This window comes from Nannobrachium achirus, assembly GCF_963921795.1.
Source record: "Nannobrachium achirus genome assembly, chromosome: 4".
In the NCBI taxonomy this organism is placed as follows: Eukaryota; Metazoa; Chordata; class Actinopteri; order Myctophiformes; family Myctophidae; genus Nannobrachium; species Nannobrachium achirus.
In genome coordinates this window covers 65,095,705-65,118,130 of record NC_137813.1, presented here as the reverse complement: position 1 = coordinate 65,118,130, position 22,426 = coordinate 65,095,705, and the positions used below count along the sequence as shown (strand labels likewise).

Genomic DNA, 22,426 nt, shown 5'->3' with positions numbered 1-22,426 from the left:
TTTCAGGGTATCGATCAAACAAGTATCTCTTAAATGCTGTCGAGCTTCATAGGCACTCCCTCATGCAGTGCTCACCCGTGCATTTATACTTCAGATGTACCGATTGGACAGAAGTCTGGGGACGTCAATGTGTTGTCATTCTTCATGCCCAAATATTTACATTCATGACTTCCCTGGAGGAGATGCACAACCCACTGGCTTTTATTAATGTTAGCCATAGGCACCACTGATGGCTGTTATAAGCACCAGTCTAGGGAATGAAGCAAGTTGGGAACCTATGCCCAACCCGGCTATGCAATGTGTAATGCATCGTACCCGGAGTGCCCATTATCAGACTACCTTGCACCCACCCGTCTGTCTGCCTGTCTACTCAGGAGCCCAGCCACCTGGTTATGCAATACCCATTGTACCCATGGTCAGAGTACCCGTTGTCGGTCTGTGTCCCTTTTATGCCCAATTGCACATATATGGAGATTATGTCTGTCTGTCTGTCTGTCTGTCTGTCTGTCTGTCTGCCTGTTTTCCTGAATCCCTTTAATGACCATTATGTAGATCACTGATGTTATCAGTATATGCCCATATATTGGCCGTTCAGAGCTGTCAACATTCATATTGGTCTTAGAAATTGGCCCGAATATCGAATATATATTTCTATAATGTAACCCTTCTTGTGCCCATCCCGAACAAGTTTGTCTTTTTTTCAATACAATACAATGTTTTTTTTTGCTATTTTACTTACCCTGAGCTGCTTGTAGAGATGTGGGTGGTCCTGGCTCGTCCTACGCTTTCCAACGACTGAGTCTAGATGGTCCGACGATTTATTCCATTGAAAATGGTTTAGAATAAAGTTTAGAGCCCCCCCAAAAAACTCAATCTATACTGTCGGCGGCGCGACGTATTCCGGGGTGCCGATCCCGATCTTGTCCGGCTTTTTTAATAAAATGAATTAATTAATCGGAGGCCTCAACGAAGCCCCGGTCTAATTTTGGAACCAGGCTGCCTACCGCGCTCTCTTTCCACCACGTAAACGCGTAACGCTGCCGCACCGCGCCGCCTAATCCAATACATTCTCAGATCTTTAGAGACCTTTTTCTCTGAACTGTTCCCAGGGCAGCGACAACGTTTTTTTTTTTGCGGCTACATAGCCTCAGATCGGGCTTATAAAAAAAAAAAGCCGATAGCTAACTCTTAGCTCTCCTCCTCCGGTCCTAACACTGCATGCAGTGAAATCCCAATCCACTACTGCCAGGGTATCCGAATGATACTATGAAGCCTTAGGGAGAAATGTCTGGCACTCTAGCGGCCTCTTGTGGCCTTGGCACGAAGTGGGTTAATACAAATATTAAGCATATGCAAGTTAGACAGATGATGCTGAGCTAAGAATGCTACATTTTGAAGTTTTATATTTAAACATGATAATGAAAGTATCCATGCACACACAGTGACAGTTTGTGGGCCTACATATTAAATAGGTTATTTCGCTCACTTGCGCCTGTATGCGCGAGCGTGTGCCATGCGCCTGACGTTGCGCTCCATTTGTTAAAACATCCACAGTGAGTATAGCGCTGTCTATCTTGATATTATAGCCTACAGTGATATATAGAAATAAGAAGTCCATCCATCCATCCATCTTCAACCACTTATCCGGAATCGGGTCGCGGGGGTAACAGTTCCAACTGAGACCTCCAGATTTCCTTATCCCGAGCAACTTCCTCCACTCCCTCAGGGAGTATACAGAGGGGTTCCCAAGCCAGTTTGGAGATAAAATCCCTCCATCTGGTCTTTGGTCTGCCACGGGGTCTCCTCCCAGTGGGACGCGCATCAAGGACCTTCCTAGGAAGGCGCTCGGGAGGCATCCGTACAAGATGCCCGAACCACCTAAGCTGACTCCTTTCCAAGTGTAGGAGCAGCGGTTCTACTACAAGTCTCTCTCGGGTGACTGAACTTCTCACCCTATCTCTAAGGGAGATACCAGCCACCCATCTGAGGAAACCCATTTCGTCCGCTTGCACCCTCAACCTTATACTTTCGGTCATGACCCACACTTCATGACCATAGGTGAGAGTAGGAACGAAGATTGCTCGGTAGACAGAGAGCTTTGCCCTCCGGCTCAACTCTTTTTTCTTCACCACAGTGCGATTTAGCAAAACCGCTCCTGCTGCTCCGATTCTCCGGCTGATCTCCTTCTCCGTCTTCCCCTTTCTCTCATTCGTGAACAAGACCCTAAGATACTTAAACTCCTTCACCTGGAGTAAAGCCTCATTCCCTACTTGGACTGCACAATCCATCGGTTTCCTGCTGAGAACCATGGCCTCAGATTTAGAGATGCTGATCCTCATTTCGGCCACTGTACACTCAGCTGCAAACCGATCCAGTGAGAGCTGAAGGTCTCGAACCGATGGTGCCATCAGGACCACGTCATCCGCAAAAAGCAGTGAAGCAACCCTTAGCTCACCGAGCCTTATACCTTCTCCACCACCACTTCGCCTCGAGATCCTGTCCATGAATATCACAAACAGGATAGGTGACAAGGCGCAGCCCTGGCGGAGACCAACCCCCACCGGAAAGGAATCCGACTTATTATCGAGCACACGGACACAGCTCTCGCTTTGGGCGTACAGAGATTGGATGGCCCTCAACAAGGACCCCCTCACTCCATATTCCCGCAACCCCTCCCACAGAACCTCCCGGGGTACCCGGTCATATCCCTTCTCCAAATCTACAAAACACCTGTAGACCGGATAGTCATACTCCCAGACCTTCTCCAGGATCCCTGTCAGAGTGAAAAGCTGGTCAGTTGTTCCACGCCCAGGACAGAATCCACATTGTTCCTCTTGTATCTGAGGTTCGACAATCGGCCGGACCCTCCTTTCCAGTACCTTGGCATAAACTTTCCCGGGGAGGCTGAGCAATGTGATGCCTCTGTAATTGGCACACACCCTCTGGTCCCCCTTTTTGAAAAGTGGAACCACCACCCGGTCTGCCACTCCCTCGGCACTGTCCCAGACTTCCATGCAATGTTAAACGGACGTATCAGCCACGACAGCCCCTCAACACCCAGAGCCTTCAGCATTTCTGGATGAATCTCATCAACCCCCGGGGCTTTGCCACTGTGGAGTTGTTTAACTACCGGTACCTCAGTGACTTCCTTCCCGGAGATTGACGCAGACCCTCCATCATCCTCAGGCTCTGCTCCTGTCAGGGAGGATGGGTCTGATGTTATTGGATTTAGGAGTTCCTCAAAGTGTTCCTTCCAACGCCCTACGACTTCCTCAATAGGAAGTCATAGAATATATTATGTTTGTGCAGTCAGTTACCAACAGCGCTTAATAAAGCTTGTTAATTTTCAGCATTATGTTATTTATGATGAGCCAAGTACAATCCTTGTTACAGCCAAACTTCATTGGCAATCATGTACTCATTTATAATTTGCGTGGAACAATCAACGCAACGATTGATAGGACCTGTTAAGATAATGCATTGCGCTGTATAGAGAGGCCCTTATACGTGCATCTTCGGTAAACACCCATAACTACTGTAAAGGTAGCCTTCTTAACGGAGGCCCGGAGCCTCCGTAAGGACCGCATGCAACTCCCTATACGCATCATCTCCTTGATCCGTTTAGCTGTCATTTACAGAAACAGAAGAAAGAAAGAAAGAAAGAAAGAAAGAAAGAAAGAAAGAAAGAAAGAGTCAGTCGAGAGGGGTCTGAATGCAGACCACAGATTACTAGGACGGATTCCGAAGGCTCATAGGGGCGGATTCTGAAGGCTCATGGGGTGGATCCTGAAGCGGAGGTGAATTCTGAAGGTTCATACTACTACCCAATAGAATCATGGTACTAATGTCACGTGCACGCTACAGGTAGGGAGCACTCCGTTAAAGTCGGACAAGTATTATAGTCCGGTTGCCCTATTAGGACACTAATAAAGTAACTTAAAAATGTTGAAAATACCCCAACTGAGTTATTTTGTTAACCCAACACTGTTCCAAATTAGAACTGACCCAGCCAGTGGTTATGTATACCAGCAGGGTTGGGTTATGGGTGTAACCCTGCATGTTGGGTTGGGATTGTACACCCAAAATGGGTTAATAGTGACCCTGCTGTTGGGTTCATGTGCCCCTCCTGTTGGGTTGGGATCATACACCTAATCACTTTACATTTATTCAATTTTAGTGACATCAGTGATGTCACTAAAATTGAATAAATGTAAAGTGATTAGGTGTATGATGGCTTGTCAACTCTCCTGGATTTCCCAGGAGTCTCCTGGATTTTGAACCCCTCTCCTGGGAGTCTCCTGGATTGGCAAATCTCCTGGATTTCTCCTGGATTTGGTATCAAACTCCCAAAATTCACCAGAACACAGGAAATTACATCTACTATGTACATTTTTTTCGGGGGGAGGACCCCCAGACCCCCCGATTTAGGGTTGGGGGCAATGCATGCAAGAAAGATCATATACGTGTAATGACTTAAAGATGAGAAGTCATTATTATTCACCTACATTTGGCATTTTAAGGCTGAAATTGTACCAGTGCTAGTAAAGCAAGCCTGATAAAAGTATCAAACATGCACAAAATTCAACAGAACACAGGAAAAATGTATATCTGTTAAGAGGTTTTGGGGAGAGGACCCCCAGACCCCGGTAGGGAGTTCCGCGCACCCCCCCAAAAATGTATCTCCTGGATTCTGACCGTCCAATGTTGACAACCCTGGTATCACTTTGTCTTTACTTGGAAGGGATTATGACTGGGCTACATCCACGGCGATCATCTACAATAGCCTATGTTGTTTTCTCTGTCTTAATACATTAGTTAAGAATAGAAATGTTTGTAAAAATATCTGTTTGGAAGCACAGTTGCATGCTGGGTAACTGCTTAGTTTACACTTAGTTTAACCAAATAGTGGTGCAATTCACTAACCCATGTGCTGATCAAACTGAACCCAAAAGCCCAACCCAACAATTGTGTTATGAAATCAATTCATTTTATTTCATGGTGTGGGTGGGGCAACTACAGCCCGACAGATTGATTAAGTTGTCAATGTTTGGTCAAACTAACCCCTCTGACCGAAATTTAGAGTTAGGATTTAGTGGTCAGTGGTGTAAAGTAACTAAGTATATTTACTCAAGTACTGTACAAATTTGGGGGTATTTTTTATTTTTATTTTTTTTACTTTATTGAATTATTTCCAAATGTCAGTATTTTTACTTCTACAACATCTCAGAGGAAAATATTGCACTGAATTATATGAAAACGTTAAGTTGATTTGTAGACTTGTATCACACATTTTGTTTTACCACCACTACCGCCAGTGGGTGGTATTGTGTGTGGTCTGGTTTATTAACCAGGCAACACATCAACCACTTCAGCCCAACATATTTCAGCCATTTGAAAATAGCAGATCTACAATGCAATGAGTCGCAATGCAACGCATTGTGAGCTTGTAGAGCTGCTATTTTCTAAGGGTTTTTATATATTTTGAACATGTGAAATGAGACATGCAAAATGAGTACTTTTACTTTTAAGTTTGATGCAAAATGAGTACTTTTACTTTTATTATCTACATTGCGGTATTAATACTTTTACTTAAGTAAAACACTTTTTCCTACCATTGCTGGTGGTCATGCAGACCTGATGTTGTGACACTTGTCTCAAGTACCAGCTCTTATGCCTTAACTTAAAGGCCTGTCCATACTGTCTCCGACCACCCAACCTTTTGTCAGAAGTCCAGTTCAACTACAAAACGACGTCACTCGCATCTTCTGAAAAGCATTACCCCGAATAAGAGTTCGGAAAGCTGCACTTCGGGAAGTCGGAACTCTCTGAGGGAAGTTTGGTGGTCGGAGACAGTATGGACAGGCCTTTAAGTTAAGGCATAAGAGCTGGTACTTAAGACAATCGAAATAAAGCAGTGTTTTCAGCCGGCCTGTTGGAGGTACTGCCGCGTGAAGTGGTCAAGCTCACTCTCCAGCGAGACCGCCTTATCCCGCAGCCGCTCGGCCTTGCTCTGCAGCCCGTCCAGCAGCTCCACCTTCCTGTCTGCGCCTTGGATCTCGTCCTCCAGGTACTGCAGAGTCACGTCGACCTGTTGACACAGCTGGGCCAGGGTGCCCGAGAGCTCCTGCTGGACCTGGCGGCTGCAGTTGTTGACGGTGTAGTCGGCCACGAGACACAGCTTCTTGCTGGCGTACTCCACAAACTGGCTCTTGAAGGCCCTCTCCTTGGCTTTGGTGGTCCACATTAGCCTCTCGTAGACGTACAGCAGGCCGTACACACCCGCCGACAGGACGATTAGTTGGGCGAATAGTCGCCCAGGTATCGCCTTCCAGACCAGGCCCCCAACAGTAATGATTCCCAGAGAGGTGCGGGAATTGAGCGAGGTAATGCCACTTACCATGGAGGTCACGAGTTGTTCCTGGGCCTGGGAGCTCTGAGGGGAGGGAAGCATGCTGGCGCTCACCTGTGTCAGGGCCAAGGGTTGAAGAACCTGGTCATTGTGGCCCATGAGCACCCGCCGGGCGTTCCTGGGCCCCAGGAAGCGGTTGACCAGCATGGTCCATCCCAGGCTGAAACGGAAGCCGATGTCCGCCTGGAAGTCACTGCACAGCTTGTCACAGGCCAGCTCGTAACTCAGGCTGAAGCCCTGCCGAGGAACCAGCCTGTCCGTCCGCTCTCTGACCCGAGCTGGAAGCAGAGGCTTCAAACTCTCCATCATCTCCGTCTGTATGGTCTGTGCGCCGGTGATGGCTGCGGAGCACCTCCCTGACATGTTCCTGCCCAGGCCTTCCTCAATGTGCTTGCGAAGCTCATTCTTGTAGATATTGAGCACCGAAGGGTGGAAGTCCATATGGAAGTCGTCTACCAACTTGTGTAGCATGTTTATCTCCTCAGCCATGCTTTGGGACACTTCACTCTCCACCTTTTGGGTGGCGTTCTTTATCTTGGTCGTATAGGCCATGTTCAGCTGGTCCAGCTGTTTTTTTATAGACCTCAAGCGAGCGTGGCGGTCCTTCCGGGTCTCTAGGCAGCGGTCCCTTTGCTCCTGGATGCAGTGGACCCCTTGCTCAGGATGCTCTTGAGGAGCTAGGACAGAGTCCATCATGAGGCGCAGGGCTTTTGAGATCTGCTTGGCCCTCATTGTGTGCTGCTCAAATTTGGTCTTCACCGCAGACTGCGAGATGCACTCCTCAAAGCGCCTCTCGAATTTCTCAAACTCAAACATTCTGGCCTGGAACCCTTCTGAGAAGGCACCAGCTTCTTCCGGCATTCCCTGGACTCTCTGCACCCTGGCCTTTAGGACCTCCTTGGCGGAGACAAAGAAGATACGGTCACTGGCCTGAGCTCTGTCCACCACTTCCAGCTCATCCACCAAGAACCTGCTGCAGCGGTCCATGTGCTGCCTGCGGACGTCTTCCATGTTCTCAGGCTCCGAGGCTGAAGCGTCCCAGCGATTGTTCAGGATGAAGATATTGGGGCTGGACAGACGCTCCTTGACTTTGTGGAAAAACGACTTCTCAGTCTGCATGAGTGTGGACTCGGAGTTGGCCACCAGAATAAACACGTCTGCATCCAGGCAGAACTTGTCAATCCAGCTGTCCAGCTCAGTGGTGACATCAATGCCAGGGCTATCCACAAGGACCAGGTCATCCCTAAGCAGGGCACACTTGTCTTTGGGCCACATGACACACACCAGGCTGCCCGCATCTAGGTCCTTGTCCTGGTGAAGAGCGTGGGCCAAGTGGTTCACCGTCTCGATGCTCTTCCTCTCTTCTGAGCCCTCGGTGAGCAGGAACGTCTCGTTGCCTTCTGTACCTTCCACCCGCAGGAAACAGTTGGTGGTGTGCCCGATGCCCGTGGGCAGCACCTTGTCACGTAGCATGGCATTGATCACAGAACTCTTCCCGTTGCTTGTCCTTCCAAAGAAGGCCACCTTCATGTGTCTGCGGGCCAGAACCTCTCCGATCCCAGTCACCTTGGACAGGTATCCATTTACCTCCTGAACCTGCTCTTCTGTGATAACTGGGTCTAACTCATCGTTCATAAGTGTGTCTAGAAAGGAAGTACTCTCCTTTGTGAAGGCACCCAGCTGTTGGAAGATACCATTAATCTCCTTCTTGGCTGTGACAAAGTGCTTGAGCGGCGATGCATTCGCTTTGCCCATCAATTTCTTCTCATTTGCGCTGTGAATCATGTCGGAAACAGGTTGTAGTAAATCCAGAGATGGCAGTTGGGTGGATGACTGAATTATCACCAAGTCATGCTTGATTCTTCACAAAAAAGAGTAATTCTCAAAGCTAATATAATGTCACAGTCTATATTCAATTGGTTAATGGGCATATATGGGCATGAAAATGACAAGGACTGACAGATATATAGAGATCTCCAAATAAGGGCATATTGGTCAGCTCAAGATGGCCACGAATGGCCATCTTCTGACATCAGTTATCTATGACATAATGATGACTCCACATTTGGCCAAGGCTTCAGTCTGAGAGAGAAGCAGCTTTATATTTAAATGAGATAACAAAACCAATGCCTCAAAATGCACTGTTAGCAGCGGGCCAGCAAGTTTGTGGGTAAATTTAAGTGGCATGCACCGGCCCTCACTCACGTCGCACCACCGATCTGACCAATATGCCCATATTTGGAGATCTCTATACATGTGTCAGTCCTTGTCCTTTTTATGCCCTTATATTAGCATTAGCCAATTAGCCAATTTGAATATAGTCTGATGACACTACGTCATTAGACAACATGTAGTGTCATCCGGCCCGCTGGTGGGCCGGCAACGTATTGCAAGTGGGCCTCCAAATGATTTGCAAAACACAAACATTTGAATGATAATATAACATATAACATGACCCATTTAGGCCTGAACACATTATGACGCAATATTTTATGCTTTAAATAAATAAATAAATAGCAGATATACAAGCTCGTAGATCTGCTATTTTTGAAAAATTGTGAAAATTTGAATTTTGACCCGATTCTATAAGTGTCTTTTGAATCCTTCAAAGGTTTTTTTTTTAAAAACCTATGTTTCTATGTCAGCAATCTGGCCAGCCATCGTCAAAGAAAAGGTCCTTTTCACTTAACTGGAGCTCAGTTAGTCTTTCTTGAGAGACTACTATGTCAGTGGTGCTCAAACGTTTTCATGTGAAGGACCCCCAAAATGATATGTATTTGGCCACGGACCCCCATTTCAAAATATCTAGTTCCAGGGACCACCCAGAAGCAAAATTTGAGTTACAAACGTTCGCTTTGAAAATACATATATTCAAAGATTTGCACACATTGTTCACGACTTTTTCAAAAATAGCAGATCTACAAGCTCGCAGCGCGGCGCGGTGCCGCGCTGTGAGCTTGTATATCTGCTATTTTCCACTGGTTAAAGCATTCAATAATTCTAGGCCTAAATGGGTTAATAGGCTATTAAAATTTGATACCAGTATATAAGAATATTTAAGTATACTATGTTAGTTTCATTGATCCAAGGCTGTGGAACACAATTGATTGATTTATTGATTGATCATGAAGATAAACATGATCTGAAAATGCACACCGGCCCACCCATCTGACCACTTAATGGCTGCTGTGTTACTTGTTCAGATGGGTGGGCCGCCCATATATGGAGATTCTGATTGGCAAGTCTGGACAAGCGGATCTCCATAAATATACTGTATGTCCATATTTTATGCCCATACTCTATATGGAGTTATCAGTATATTCCCATAAATGGGCATGCCCATATTGGCAGTTCTGGACAACAGGATCTCCACTATATATACTCTCCTTCACACTCACAAATTATGCTTTATATACATTAGGGTTCAACATTTTTGAGTGGTGCTAACCGCTCCTACGTCTGGCATTGTGTCCCTATGTCGCTTTGTCCATAGTAGGTCAATAAAGGTGAGAGCCAAGAAAGTGATAGAGTTGGCATCTTACCTCAGCCCATGTTTGTTCATGGCCAACTCTACACAGCCTTCTCAAGAGGAAAGAAAGCCAACACTGTAAAGGTTTTCATTGTAGGTAATGATAATTGAACAGACAACATTGTTTACAGAGAACTACTTTAATTATCCATCGTACTATTATCCTATCCTTTCCTATCAAGATTTAACCCAGAATATTCCTCAATGGTGTGGCCAACTTTTTATTTTATTTCTAATTTGACCATTGCCCCATATTGTGAACAGTAGATATCACAACATTATTCTGCCTGCAAACAAAACATAATTAATCATCTTCTTTCATATTTGCCTTATGAGGCCCTCCTTCCTATATAAAAACCCATTGCCATGGGAATTCATCACTGATGCAACAATCGGTAGATGTAAACCTCCATGATTATTTTTTTGTCAGGATATGGCCAGCGCAGGAACACTCTAACAGTCAATGGCGTGACCAACGTTTTGTATTTTTTATTTGACTATTGCTCCTTATTTGACCAGTAACTACCGCAACATGATTTGTTGTGATAGTTACCTACCTATACAAACTACATTATAAGGAAATCATTATGGCAGCAGACCCCAAAAAGTCCATGTCGATAGACATTTTCCTGTCATCATTTCTGTAACCCCAAAACCCAAAAGTCCATTGAGCTCAATAAACCTTTTATTTTAATACTTTGCCTACGGCCATAACCTGTAACTGGAAGTAGCAGCCCCTATCATGTTATGTTATTTAGAAACAGATCCCACTGCACTCTCCAGAACAGAACCAGAGGAGCTTCTCAGTTTCCTGTCAGCTTTGTTTTCTCAGTTACCATCAATAAAAGCCAGGGCCCAAAGAACGACAGCATTGGCATCTACTTATAATAAACTTTGAAGAGGTACAAGCCCTGTACCTCTAGTTAACAGCATGTGTGTATACTGTAGAACAGGGGTCTTCAACGTTTTCAGGCCAAGGACCCCTTAGTTGAGGGAGAGATGAGGCAGGGACCCCCACAACCTTTTCATAGATTGCATAATACAGTAGTTTCATTGTTTGACAGCACAATCATCAGTATATTTTGGAGTCATGTCAATTTATTAACCACTTGAGCCATCATTACCTAATTCACTTGACCTTTTACTCTGTACTTAGTCTGCTTTTTTCCCCCTCTACACCAAACCTCTTTGCCGAAAATAGCCGATCTAGCGCTGCGAGGCGTTGTGAGCTTGTAGATCTGCTATTTTTGGCTACAGTTCTCAGAATATAGACACCAGGGTTCAAGTTGTTAATATAAAAAGGATTGGAAGATTTGGAGGACCCCCTGTAGTACCTCTGAGGACCCCCTAGGGGTCCCGGACCCCCTGTTGAAGACCCCTGCTGTAGGAACATGACGAGAGGATGATTAAATGTTTGTCAGGCTGTCAGTCCAGTGGTGAAGAGTGCTAGAGTGGACTGTATGCATCGATGTTCTATTGCTCTTCTCCTTAAGGGGAAAGTTAAAAAAAGAAAAGAGTCACTGTATATACATGTACACAAGCACGCCAGTACTTGACAGGAAAGGCGGCCAAACGGGCGTAATAAAGGCGTCACGCACGTGCATCAACTGTCAGGGAGTGTTCTGAATGCCAGAATTTGGAGTAAAAATCCATATTAATGGTTTAGAGGTATGCAGAGTGCCAAGAACCACAGGAGTTTCTTGAATGTTGACTTATTTGTCATTCTGGATCATCAAACAGCAAAAAGTAAATAATAGATAACTTTGCCTGGTATAAAGCTGTACCACATTATGTATAGGCCTATTACCAACAAAAGCGACTGATGGGACAATTTGGCGCCTTTGCAGTCAGGATGGAAAAGGTCTGACGTGGACAATCCTCTTATCCATGGGTGGTGTCGTCTTCCACAAAGTCTTTGGCCTGCTCTGCCGAGATCACATCGATGTGACTGACCTTGTTTCTGAACTTGACTCCATAGAACTTATGGGCCGATTCCAGCAGCTCGGGCCTAAAGGTGGTGGTGATAAACTGGGCGCGGCCTGCCAGTTCCATTATCATATCTGAGACAGCCTTCCTGTGCTGTGCGTCGAGGGCCTGATCGATTTCGTCAAACAGGTAGAAGGGGGCGGGGTCACACTTCTGAATGGCGAAGATGAGAGTCAAGGCCACCAGAGACTTCTGACCACCAGAGAGCTGCTGCATCTCCCTCATTTCACCTTGCTCCCCCGTGAACGACACCTCGATGCCAACTCCTGTGAACCGGTCAACTGAGGGAGCACTGCTCTGGGAGCCTGAGTGCCACTCGCCACCAGCACCACTTTCACTCTCATCCTGGGACTGGCTTCCCTCCGTGTCGTCCTTCTTCATGACTAATGCAGCTTTTCCTCCGGGGACCAGCTTCTGGAACACCTCACTGAAGTTCTTAGACACCTGTTTGAAGGTGAGCTGGATGGCCTTGTACTTGCGCAGCTCCAGGACGTTCATCAGCTCTGTGATAGACTTGTAGCCACGGGCCAGCTCCTCCTGACGCTTGATCAGCTTTTCCTTCTGCTCGGAGAACTTGACAAACTGGTCCAGGGCTTTCTTGTTCACGTGGCTGTACTTCCTCAGCTCTGTATTGCACTGCTCCATCGTACGGAACAACTGTTTAAGTGTCAGGGTATGGTACTTTTCAAAGGCTTCCTGGGGCAGAGAGCCAAGCTCTCGAATCTTCTTCGTGCACTCCTCTTTCTTCTTCCGCAGCATGACCTGTCGGTTGGTCATCTTCTCCAGCTCCTTAGTGTCATGGTTGACGGCATCATTCTGTTCCTTCTCAATGTTCTTCCAGCGATCCATGCTCTTCACGTGGTCCTTGATCTCAGCTTCTTTTTTGTCAATCAGACTGTCCAGACCTTCTGATCTTGCCAACGCGTCTTCGACACGTTTGTTGATGCCGTCCAGCTCAGTGGTGGTGGCTGTGAGCACCGCGCCTCCCTCAGTCTCTTGCAGCTCGTTCAATTCCTGTTCAACTTGGTCAAGGCGTTTCCGTAGGTTCTCATTGAGGTAGGTCTCCACCTTGTTCATGATGCCCTCCAACTTAACCCTCTCATTCAGAAGCTGCCTGTTGTCCAGCTGGATCTGACGAATTTCATCATTGAGGTCATCAAGGCGCCTCTGGTCCTCCAGACTGAGCTGAGAAAGGAGGTCTGTCCCCAGCTCAGCCTTCAGTGACTCCCTGGTGGACTCCATAGCATACAGGCTGGACTCCAGACTCTGCAGACCATGTTGCTTGGGCATGAAGGTCTTCTCAGACTGCTGCATCCTGTCCTTGAGCATCTTCATCTCTGACAGAATGCTGTCTCGGGAAGCTTTGAATGTCCTCAGGTGTGCCTTATACTGATGCATCTGGTTCGTCAGCTGGTCGATCTCGTTGTTGATGCGTTCAATGTTTTTGTGAAGTTTCTCATTCAGCTTGGCCTCCAGCTCGCCCAGCTCCTCCTCAGTCTTCCTCATGTCCTTCTGTAGCTCCAGGTGAGACTTCCTGGTGTCATAATAGCCTCCTGTCAGAACTCCACGGTGGCTCACCTGGTCACCCTCCAGAGTAATACAATCCATAGTGAGGGCTCTGGCTAGCTGTGTGGAAACCTCCATGCTGCGACAGATCAGAGTCTTCCCAAACACATGCTTGAAGGCCTTGTCAAACTTTATGTTGTAGCGCAGCTTGCTGATCATAGGAATGGCATCGTTGGTCTCTGGGTAGGCCATGTCCCTAACATTCAGCTTGCTGAGGGGCAGGAAGGTGACCTCTCCAGGCAGGTTCATCTTGTTAAACTCCATGAGGATTTTGGTGCTCACCTCGTCCGTCTCTACAATATGGTAAAACAACCTGGTACCAGCAGTCACCTCCACGCAGGTGTAAAAAGCAGGCTCACACTCAAAATTGTTCATGACAATGCCGTGATAGCCATTGATGACATGCTGGTTTATGCCCTGCTGGTGGAAATGCTCCAGAACCTTGTTGATGCTGTCAATACCATTCAGAATAGACTTGCCAGTGGAAGCTCTTAAGAGCTGCTTTTTCTTCTCCAGGTCCTCACGTTTGTCTGCCAGGGGCTGCTGCTCTGTGTTCTCCTCACGCCACAGGTAGTCTCTTTCACTTTGCAACTCATCTTTCCTGTTCTTTACTTCATAGTAATTTGTATTGAGCTCCTCAATGTTAGTCTTGACTTCATTGACATCTTGATTGAATTTATTGTACCTCTCCAAGTTCTTCTCCTTGTTGGTCTTGGTGTCTTCCAGATCTTTTTGGATGGCAGTGATCTGTCTCTTTTTGTCATTGATGGCCTGGTCCAGGGATTTCAGCTCCTCCACGATCCACTTGTCTCTCTCCTCCTTGGAGATGAACTGGGTGGCTCGAGCTTGCTTGGCGTACAGATCCCGTCTCTCCTGTGTGGCCTGGGCCTGTCTGGCAATGCCACGCTCCTCTTTCTCCTTCACCGTGTTGAACTTCGGCTCCGTCTCCTGGGTCTCCTTCTGCTTCTCCTCAATCTTCTCCAGCAGCTTTTGGTGCTCCTTCAGCAGACATTCCATCTGTTCACTGTTCCCTGCCAGCTCATCCTTCAGATCCTTGGCCTTCAACTCCAGCTTAGTCCTCTGTTTGATCTGCTGCTGGTGTTCGGCCGACAGTTGCTCTCTCTCCTCCTGCATGACAGAGATCTGAGATTTTAGCTCTTGCACAATGCGCTCTGCTTCCTCCACTTTGTCCCTGGCATCTTGCCGATCGTCACGCAGCTGTCCGGATTTGTCGCCACAGGTCTCTCTCTTTGTAGACAACTCATCCAGTTTGGCACAGGTCTCGTTCAGCTCCTGGTTGTAGATGGTGTACTCCAGGGCCCTCCTCATCTTGTCCCACATCTGGTACTGAGCCAGCTCCTCCTTCTCATCCTCCAGGGTGTGCAGACGCTCCTCGATATATTTGATATTCTCACTGATCTTCTCTCGCTTACCCTCCGTCTCCTGCATGAGGGTAATGCTCTCCTCTTTGCGTTCATCGTAAACCCTGGTCCCTGCCACCTCTCTCAGCAGTTTCAGACGCTGAGAGTCAGGAGCTGTGGCCATTTGGTTGATCTTTCCCTGTTTAACAATGTAGTACGGGTTACTGCGAGAGAAGCCAGCACTTTCCAACAGGTTCATGACGTCAGTCTTAGTCACTGTCTTTTTATCTAAGACATACTGGTCCTTCTTGGCACTGATTTCGCGGCGGAGGGACACCTCCTCTTTGTCGATCGGCAGCCTGTTGTCAGAATTGTCAAATATAATCTCCACAAAGGCCAAAGTGACACGAGGCCCAGTTCCGTCATGGAGCAAGGCCAGTCGACGCTCAGTACTAAGGTTGTTGAAGTCATCACTGAGCACAAACTGAATGGCGTAGAAGAAATTACTTTTTCCAGACCCATTTCGTCCGACAATTACATTATTATTTGGACTAAATGGGTCTACAATGGTTTCATCCTTGTAACTTCGGAAACCTTGGATGATGACCTGTTTTATGTACATTGTGATTTAACTGGGAACCTTCCTCAACCTGGCCTGGAGATACACTCCCTTTTTGACAGGAATTTTATAAAGAATAAAGGATACAATCGGATGAAACTATACCTTGCATTGGTTCTATCTGCAGCAAGGCTGGAATGAATGCACTTGCGCAGGGCTCTTGCCACTTAACATGTGTGATTTGTATGGCATATTGATGATGTCACAATGATGATATCAATCATCTCCAAATGTGGGTGTGGTGTCAGCCATATGATGTTTTTCACTTAATTAAAGAAATCACTCAATCTGATAATTCACACCTAGTGTGAAGTGAACCGTGCTATTTTGAGTTAATTCAACCTTTGTCAAGTCCCCCCCCCCCCCCATGTCGCTCTGTTACTAGGTGGGACAAAAAAAGCTTTTTTTTCAGTTTTTGTCCATTCACTTCCATTATAAAAACAAGATTTGTCATAGCCTCATTTATTGCTATTTAAAGTACCAAAAGAAAAACATCCACGTGATATTAATAAAAAAGAAAAAAAAAGTACAGTAGTTACATTGCAAAACAGGGTTTTAGTTTTTCCCCCGAAAATACATGTTTTAATTAGTTTAATCCTCTGAAACAGGCAGAGGGCAGAGGGAGAGAGAGAGAGAGAGAGAGAGAGAGAGAGAGAGAGAGAGAGAGAGAGAGATGAGATGAGATGGGTGACTCGCACTGACCAGGAAATGGAGGAACTATAGCCTCGCTCTCAACATAAAATGTTTTTTTATTTTATTTTAATTGTAATTCTGCTCATTTAAAATATATGTACCCAATTGAATATATTAGTTCGATATCGTTCATGTGAACTAGTTTGTTGAAGCTTATCATTATAATTATCGAAATGGCTATGATCTCGCAGCGCCGTACTGCGCCGCGGCTGTGCCGCACATCACTGCACCGCGGTGAAAGAATGAAAGGACTTTGTCCCACTGCCCCCGGTAGCAAAAGTGGGTGATTTTTCTGGTTGGCCAGTCAGGGACCAATCAGAAGGCTGACAAAGGGTGAATTGTGGGCTCGCCTGAAAGGCGAGAACACTATGTTATCTCTTAATTATTTATAGCGTGAGTTCCGTCGCGTGAGTTCCGTCGCAGACAGTACAAAGGCAGGGCCCTTAGCCAATGAGGTGCAATCGAGGTGTGGAAAATCTGGGAGTGGTGTTAGCTGGAGTATTGGTTGAGCTTCACATGACAGTTGGCACGCTATAGAATATAGTCATGAGCGAGCCAACACTGTTTCGGGGGAACAGTGTCTCTAGTTGTGTTAGTTGTCTCTGGCACCTAAAACTAGTCCTTTGTTTTTAAGCTACAAATAGTGTTCAAACTTCAACTTGTTCAGCTTTACAGCATTCTTTTGACTTTTTGAGATTTTTCCCATGCAGCGAATTTCTATGGGAAATTAATTGTGTCTTAACATTTATATTACTGCCATGCACATTGTTTGGCACTTAAAGGACAACTTTATTTTTTTACAACAATATTTTAGATTGTAATTAGAGAAAAGAAAAGATGAGTGTTAAAATGTTTTCATTTACTGCTTTCTATTGTTTTAACGATTTTAGTATTTTGTTTTCAGCGGGGGGGCATTCGTACAACTGGCAAAATATGTCTTTTTAGACACCGCTTGGCTTTACTAATTAACATACGTTTTATGCCCATATATGGAGATCTCTGTCCCAATGTCATCAATATTAAGGACATATCTGGAAATGCCCATATTTGGTAATGCCCATATATGGGCATGTTTTGACATAAGATTGTTAACTATCATGCAGGGGTCTCCATTAGGGTTGGGACCCGAAACCGGTTCTTTTTAGGACCCGGTTCCATGATAGCGGGTCCAGAACCGGGTCAATCATTTTTGCCGGTCCGATTCTCTTAACGGGTCTCATCAGCGCGCATTTAATGTGCATTCCATTGCAAGCAGCTGTGGTGACGTCAGGCCACCTCTACAGAAATAATGCTGGGAATGTCCGCGTCACTGAGCAGCGCGAGTGAGAGCGACGACAACTGAACACACCAACAAGCAGTGTGATAAACAAACAGCATGGTGCCGAAGAGACAGAAGTCTTCCAAGTTTGGCTGTAGGCTACTTCAGCTCACTGGAAGCGTGTTCATTCTGACGTCCATGAGCGGCGCTCGTCGGCTCGTTCGGTCCGCGGTCTTCTGTCCTCGCGTCTTTCTTTTCATTCACATTTCACATTATGCTCCAAATAACACCCGCAGCTGCAGAAGACCTCGCGAAAGTTGATATGTGAGCGGACTGAGGCGCTCCTCTGTGCCGTCTGCCTGGGTGCTTCTCTTCTTCCTTGTTACGTCTTGCAAGTTGCAACGCAAGTAAAGCCTGACTACTTCGCTGTGTTGCATGCCGAAAATAGCTGATCTGCAAGCTCACAACGCGTCGCATCCACAAGACAACGTGAGCTTGTAGATCAGCTATTTTAACCAACGCTTAAAGCCTTAAACATATAGATGGGCGCGACGTTTAGAAACCTGACTTCACAATAGCCCCTTTTCCACTGCAGCTTTAGTACCACACCACACCACACCACATGAATATATCTACATTTTCAATTACACAAAAGTAGCCCTATTGGTAAGAAACAAATTGACCCTTAACTGTGATTATATTACAATATAAATTTGTATTACAACAACTATACCTAAATTATTATTTATTTGAACGCCCATTAGGCTTATGTAAACAACTACTGTTAAATGGTCTCAATCGTTCATGTTTGATTTTTCTATAGGACATACAGAAGCGTCAGTGTCAGAAAATATGAAAATATATATATATTGGAACCGTTAAGAGAACCGTTAGGAACCGGAATCGTTAAGAGGGAATCGCTAAGGACTCGGAATCGTTAAAATCCTAACGAGTCCCAACCCTAGTCTCCATATATGGGTAATTGGTCCGATATTCATCACTGGCCTGAGGCGTCTTACTAGTATTATATATTGTGATGTCATGTGAAGCATGACAACAGCGACAACAGTGAAAGCTTCACTTTTACTTTTGTGCAAAGGTTTACAAAAAGCAGGTTCACTTTGCTGGCAAAAACTTCTCGAACCGAGAACAATAGTGTGTTGCCTATAGAAAATGGCTGGGAAATGAATTCCGTCTTACCATTTATATTAGATATGTGATGTCAAGTGAAGCATGACCAATCCTGCATGATTGGAATCAGAAAAGGGTCCATTTGGGATACAGAAAAGGTTACATCCATGGATGTTTTCTCTAACCTTTTGAAAAGGTTACACAAATGTCCATTGAACAATGGACTTTTGGGATTAGAGAAAAGTTAAATGAAATCAGGTTTACTTAAGGTGACAAAACGTTATTGGACATAGAACAAAGTGCCTATAGCAACCACACTAATAATATTAACTAGAAAGATGCGATTGGATGTTGCAAGTGTTTCCTATTTATTGTCTGGGTAGCCAAAATGTCATGTGAAGTTTAACCAATCCTCAAGCTAGCACCACTCCCTCATTGAACTCAATGGGCTTACTCTATAATGGTGATGTCACCAAGAATGCTGCTTCCTGATTGGCTAAAAGTTGACCGTAATAAAATAATGGCCGGACTAGAACAATAGTCTGGTTGCCCTACTGGCAACCACTCTAACAATGGTGTTGAAATTGAACTGGCTCTACAGGAGAAAGACGTTTAGAAACAACAAGATCAGAAGAACATCCACAAGCCACCGCACCTCGGCCCTCATTTATCAACGTGGTGCAGATCAAAATTTGGGTGTACACCGAAATTTAGGGAAGTCTCGACATTTATCATTTCAACTTGACTTTGACGTTGGCGTAGGGTAGGATCAAATCTCACGTCAATTCCAGAGGTGGTGTAGGATGAATTGTAGACGTGCGGAGCAGCATTGTCTAACTATCTGACAGGCAATGGAAACATGTATCCACTCGAAAATGTATATCCAACACAATAATAAATAATCCTGTGAAAATATTACATTTTATAAAAGCATAGCCTATTATAGCCAGCTACATCATGGACATGCACGCCGATTTTATTTCCAAGTTACAATCACAAGCAATTAAAATCTAGCAATATAGAAGCAATCTACTGTTAAGTGCTTTAACAGTCTAAATCTTAAGATTGCAGACCTGACAAGCACATATATAACCTACGAAGTACGAACGCATGCGAGAGCATTTTCGGGACCAGCGCGGCGCCGCTGTGATTTTACATTACCTACCGTGAGGCGTGAGCCTCCAATTTATACAGTGACGCGAGTCCTTTTAAATATGGATAAAACCCGAAGGTCCAAACCTGGCTGTGCCCAGCCCAACGCACGCACGCTGCGGATGATTTATTTGGGGGTCCACCACGGCCCACCGGGGAGAAGACCAGCCCGTGCGGGAACGGTGCATGATTGCAAGTTCAACTTCAAGCACTCAAACGCGCATTGTGCTCGTCGCCGAAATTGGGTTAAATTTATATCCAAAACGTAACTGTGGGGTCTCTCAATTTATACAGTCGCTGTATAAAGTACTGTAGTAGGCTTACACTATGCTGGAGTTAATGATGAAAACCGACGTGGTGAGACCATGACATTCTTTTCGTGGACCGTGAGGTATTATACAAGTGTGTCCTATATGGAGTTATGTATTAAGGATAAAACCCACCCGACGCTTCAAACCTTCAGATTATAACTGCCTCCTTGTCAGTATCTCTCAGTAACATCGCATGCACGGCATCCCGTGGTTTCGGTAATACATGATTTTGCTTTCTTTTTTCTTCTTTTTTTTTGTAACCACTCAAACGCGCACTGCGCCGTCGCCGATATTGGGTTAAATTAATATATTCCATTTGTGACAATGACTGGTGTGGTGTCACTCCTGTAGGCTGCAAGCTTAGGCTACTATACAAAATAAATGGTAATAATGGTTCCACAGTGAACCTAAATGCTGCTGGGCTTGGTGGTGTGTGCTGCGTGCGTGCATGTGTGCGTGGTCTGTGTGGGACGCGGACACTCTTCTATTGGCTTTCCTTTCCTTGTTAGGTCGTATTCAGGTCGTTCTAGTCGTAAAATCGGGGCGTTTCGAGAATAATTAAGGGCGTGTTATTTAGATTTCAGCCTGCGCATTTATCAACGCTGGGATCAATTGTACGCCAGGTGTGTCTGTTTAGGACGTGTTCGTAAATGCCACGCAAACGTTGCCCTACGCAAAATTTGGTGAAAAAAATAGACAATTTTTTACACTCCATTGATAAATGAGGGCCCTCATGTATAGGATCCTCAGCTCGATACATAACAAAATAATATTTCCATCACAATTTCAATGTTTCAGAGATATAGTAATAATACTGGGTTTGTAAAGAATGAATGACATGGGCTATAAGGTTGTCAATCTTCTTTTTAAGGTGAATGACCTTTAGATCCTTAGATGTTTCTGACATACCTTTAGAATAAAAATTGCACCGGTGCGAAGTGAGTGGTGCAAACAGTTGCAAACACGATACACGTGTGCCGGTCTGTCCGTGACACCAGTTACTTTATGTGTATGAGCACGGAGATCCGTACTAATACATTTAGGCTAATACACACTAAAGTGAAATGTAGAAACATAGTGAAAAATTGAAACTAAAAACAGGTTAAAGAACTAAGTGGTGAGCGAAATGGGGGTGAAAGGGGAGAGAGAGTGAGAGCAGGACAAGATTAATAGCATATCCTGGCATATATGACTAGACGGTCATGCACACAATAAATAAAATAAAAGGTTAACTAAAATATCACTCAAATATAAGTGGCCACAGGCTCAGACTGCAACATAGCTTGTAAATGGGCACAAAGAAAGGACCTTGCTTAATCCAAATCAATAAAGAATATTGACTATCAAAGATTGAATATCATATACGGTAGATCATGAAAGTATTAGCATTAGTCATCATGAAAAGAAAAAGAAACCTCATTCTGCAGTGCATGTGCAGTTTTAGCAAAAACTCAAATCATCAAATTAACAGATTATACAGCAAACAATGATGTACAGTTAACAGCATAATGAAGATAGCCAAAAGAGTTGTTCGCAGATGCCAAAAAAGTCAATGCACTTAGCTGTCATAAAACGGAAATAATAGTCCACCTTGTTACACAACATTGTCCGCCTTAGTTGTCAATTAATGCTCCAGTCAATCATGCCAAAATAATAATCAATGCTTAGATCACGTGACGTAATACATAGAAGCAGTTGACAATCAATCAAACTAAAGTTAAGACAAAGTCTTGGATACAAGTCCCCGCCTCCACGGGGCAGCGGAACGGTTTTGCCTTCCCTTCCACCATCACTCTTATTACAACAAAGACAGCAAACCTCCGGAATTTGTTGATCAAACCAGGGTAGAAATCAGGAAAGATATGGATTCGGACACCAGTATAGGCGAGGTCCTTCCTTTACCCAGCGAGGGGAAGAATCCTTACTGGAAATGTAGAAACTTGTGTAAACAGATCTGGATCTGGAGCTGAACGTGGGAGAAGGATGAACATTTTTGGATAGTAAGCGCAGTGGGAAGGTTCCTCTTTCCAAGAAGCTGTGGAATCAACTGATTCAAGAAGGCAATCATATATATATAATATCTTCCTTCATATAACTTCCTTCACTCAAACGGAGGTCTAATGACCGACTTCTGTTCTCAACATCAAGTTTATCCTGCAGGGCAGCGTTTTCCTTTACAAGTGCTTGCACACGTTTTGTCAGATAATCATTGGTATCTTCAATAGAACTCTGACATTGTAGACAAAGATCAATGACCATTGCCGAGTCTAGTTTAAATGGTCTCCACCAGTTAAACTTCGATCCCCTGATTGACTTCCCAGGGAGACTGTGGCTTGTCCCATTGTGATAGAGCAGCTGATTACAGAGATCATTCACAATAAAAAATACACTTTAACAGGACCAAATTAGCG

General features: G+C 45.1%; 2 protein-coding genes across 2 annotated transcripts; both read right to left on the bottom strand.

Moving 5' to 3' along the window:
- Window positions 1-5,920: 5,920 nt before the first annotated feature.
- On the bottom strand, window positions 5,921-8,194 carry LOC308283105 (mitofusin-2-like; the record flags this gene model as incomplete). Its single annotated transcript, XM_080723489.1, has 1 exon — window positions 5,921-8,194. The coding sequence occupies one exon, from the start codon at window positions 8,192-8,194 to the stop codon at window positions 5,921-5,923; it is 2,274 nt and encodes a 757-aa protein (XP_080579615.1).
- Window positions 8,195-11,819: 3,625 nt separating this feature from the next.
- On the bottom strand, window positions 11,820-15,473 carry LOC308284179 (structural maintenance of chromosomes protein 3-like; the record flags this gene model as incomplete). The annotated part of the gene is made up of 1 exon (XM_080724729.1): window positions 11,820-15,473. The coding sequence occupies one exon, from the start codon at window positions 15,471-15,473 to the stop codon at window positions 11,820-11,822; it is 3,654 nt and encodes a 1,217-aa protein (XP_080580855.1).
- Window positions 15,474-22,426: the final 6,953 nt, after the last annotated feature.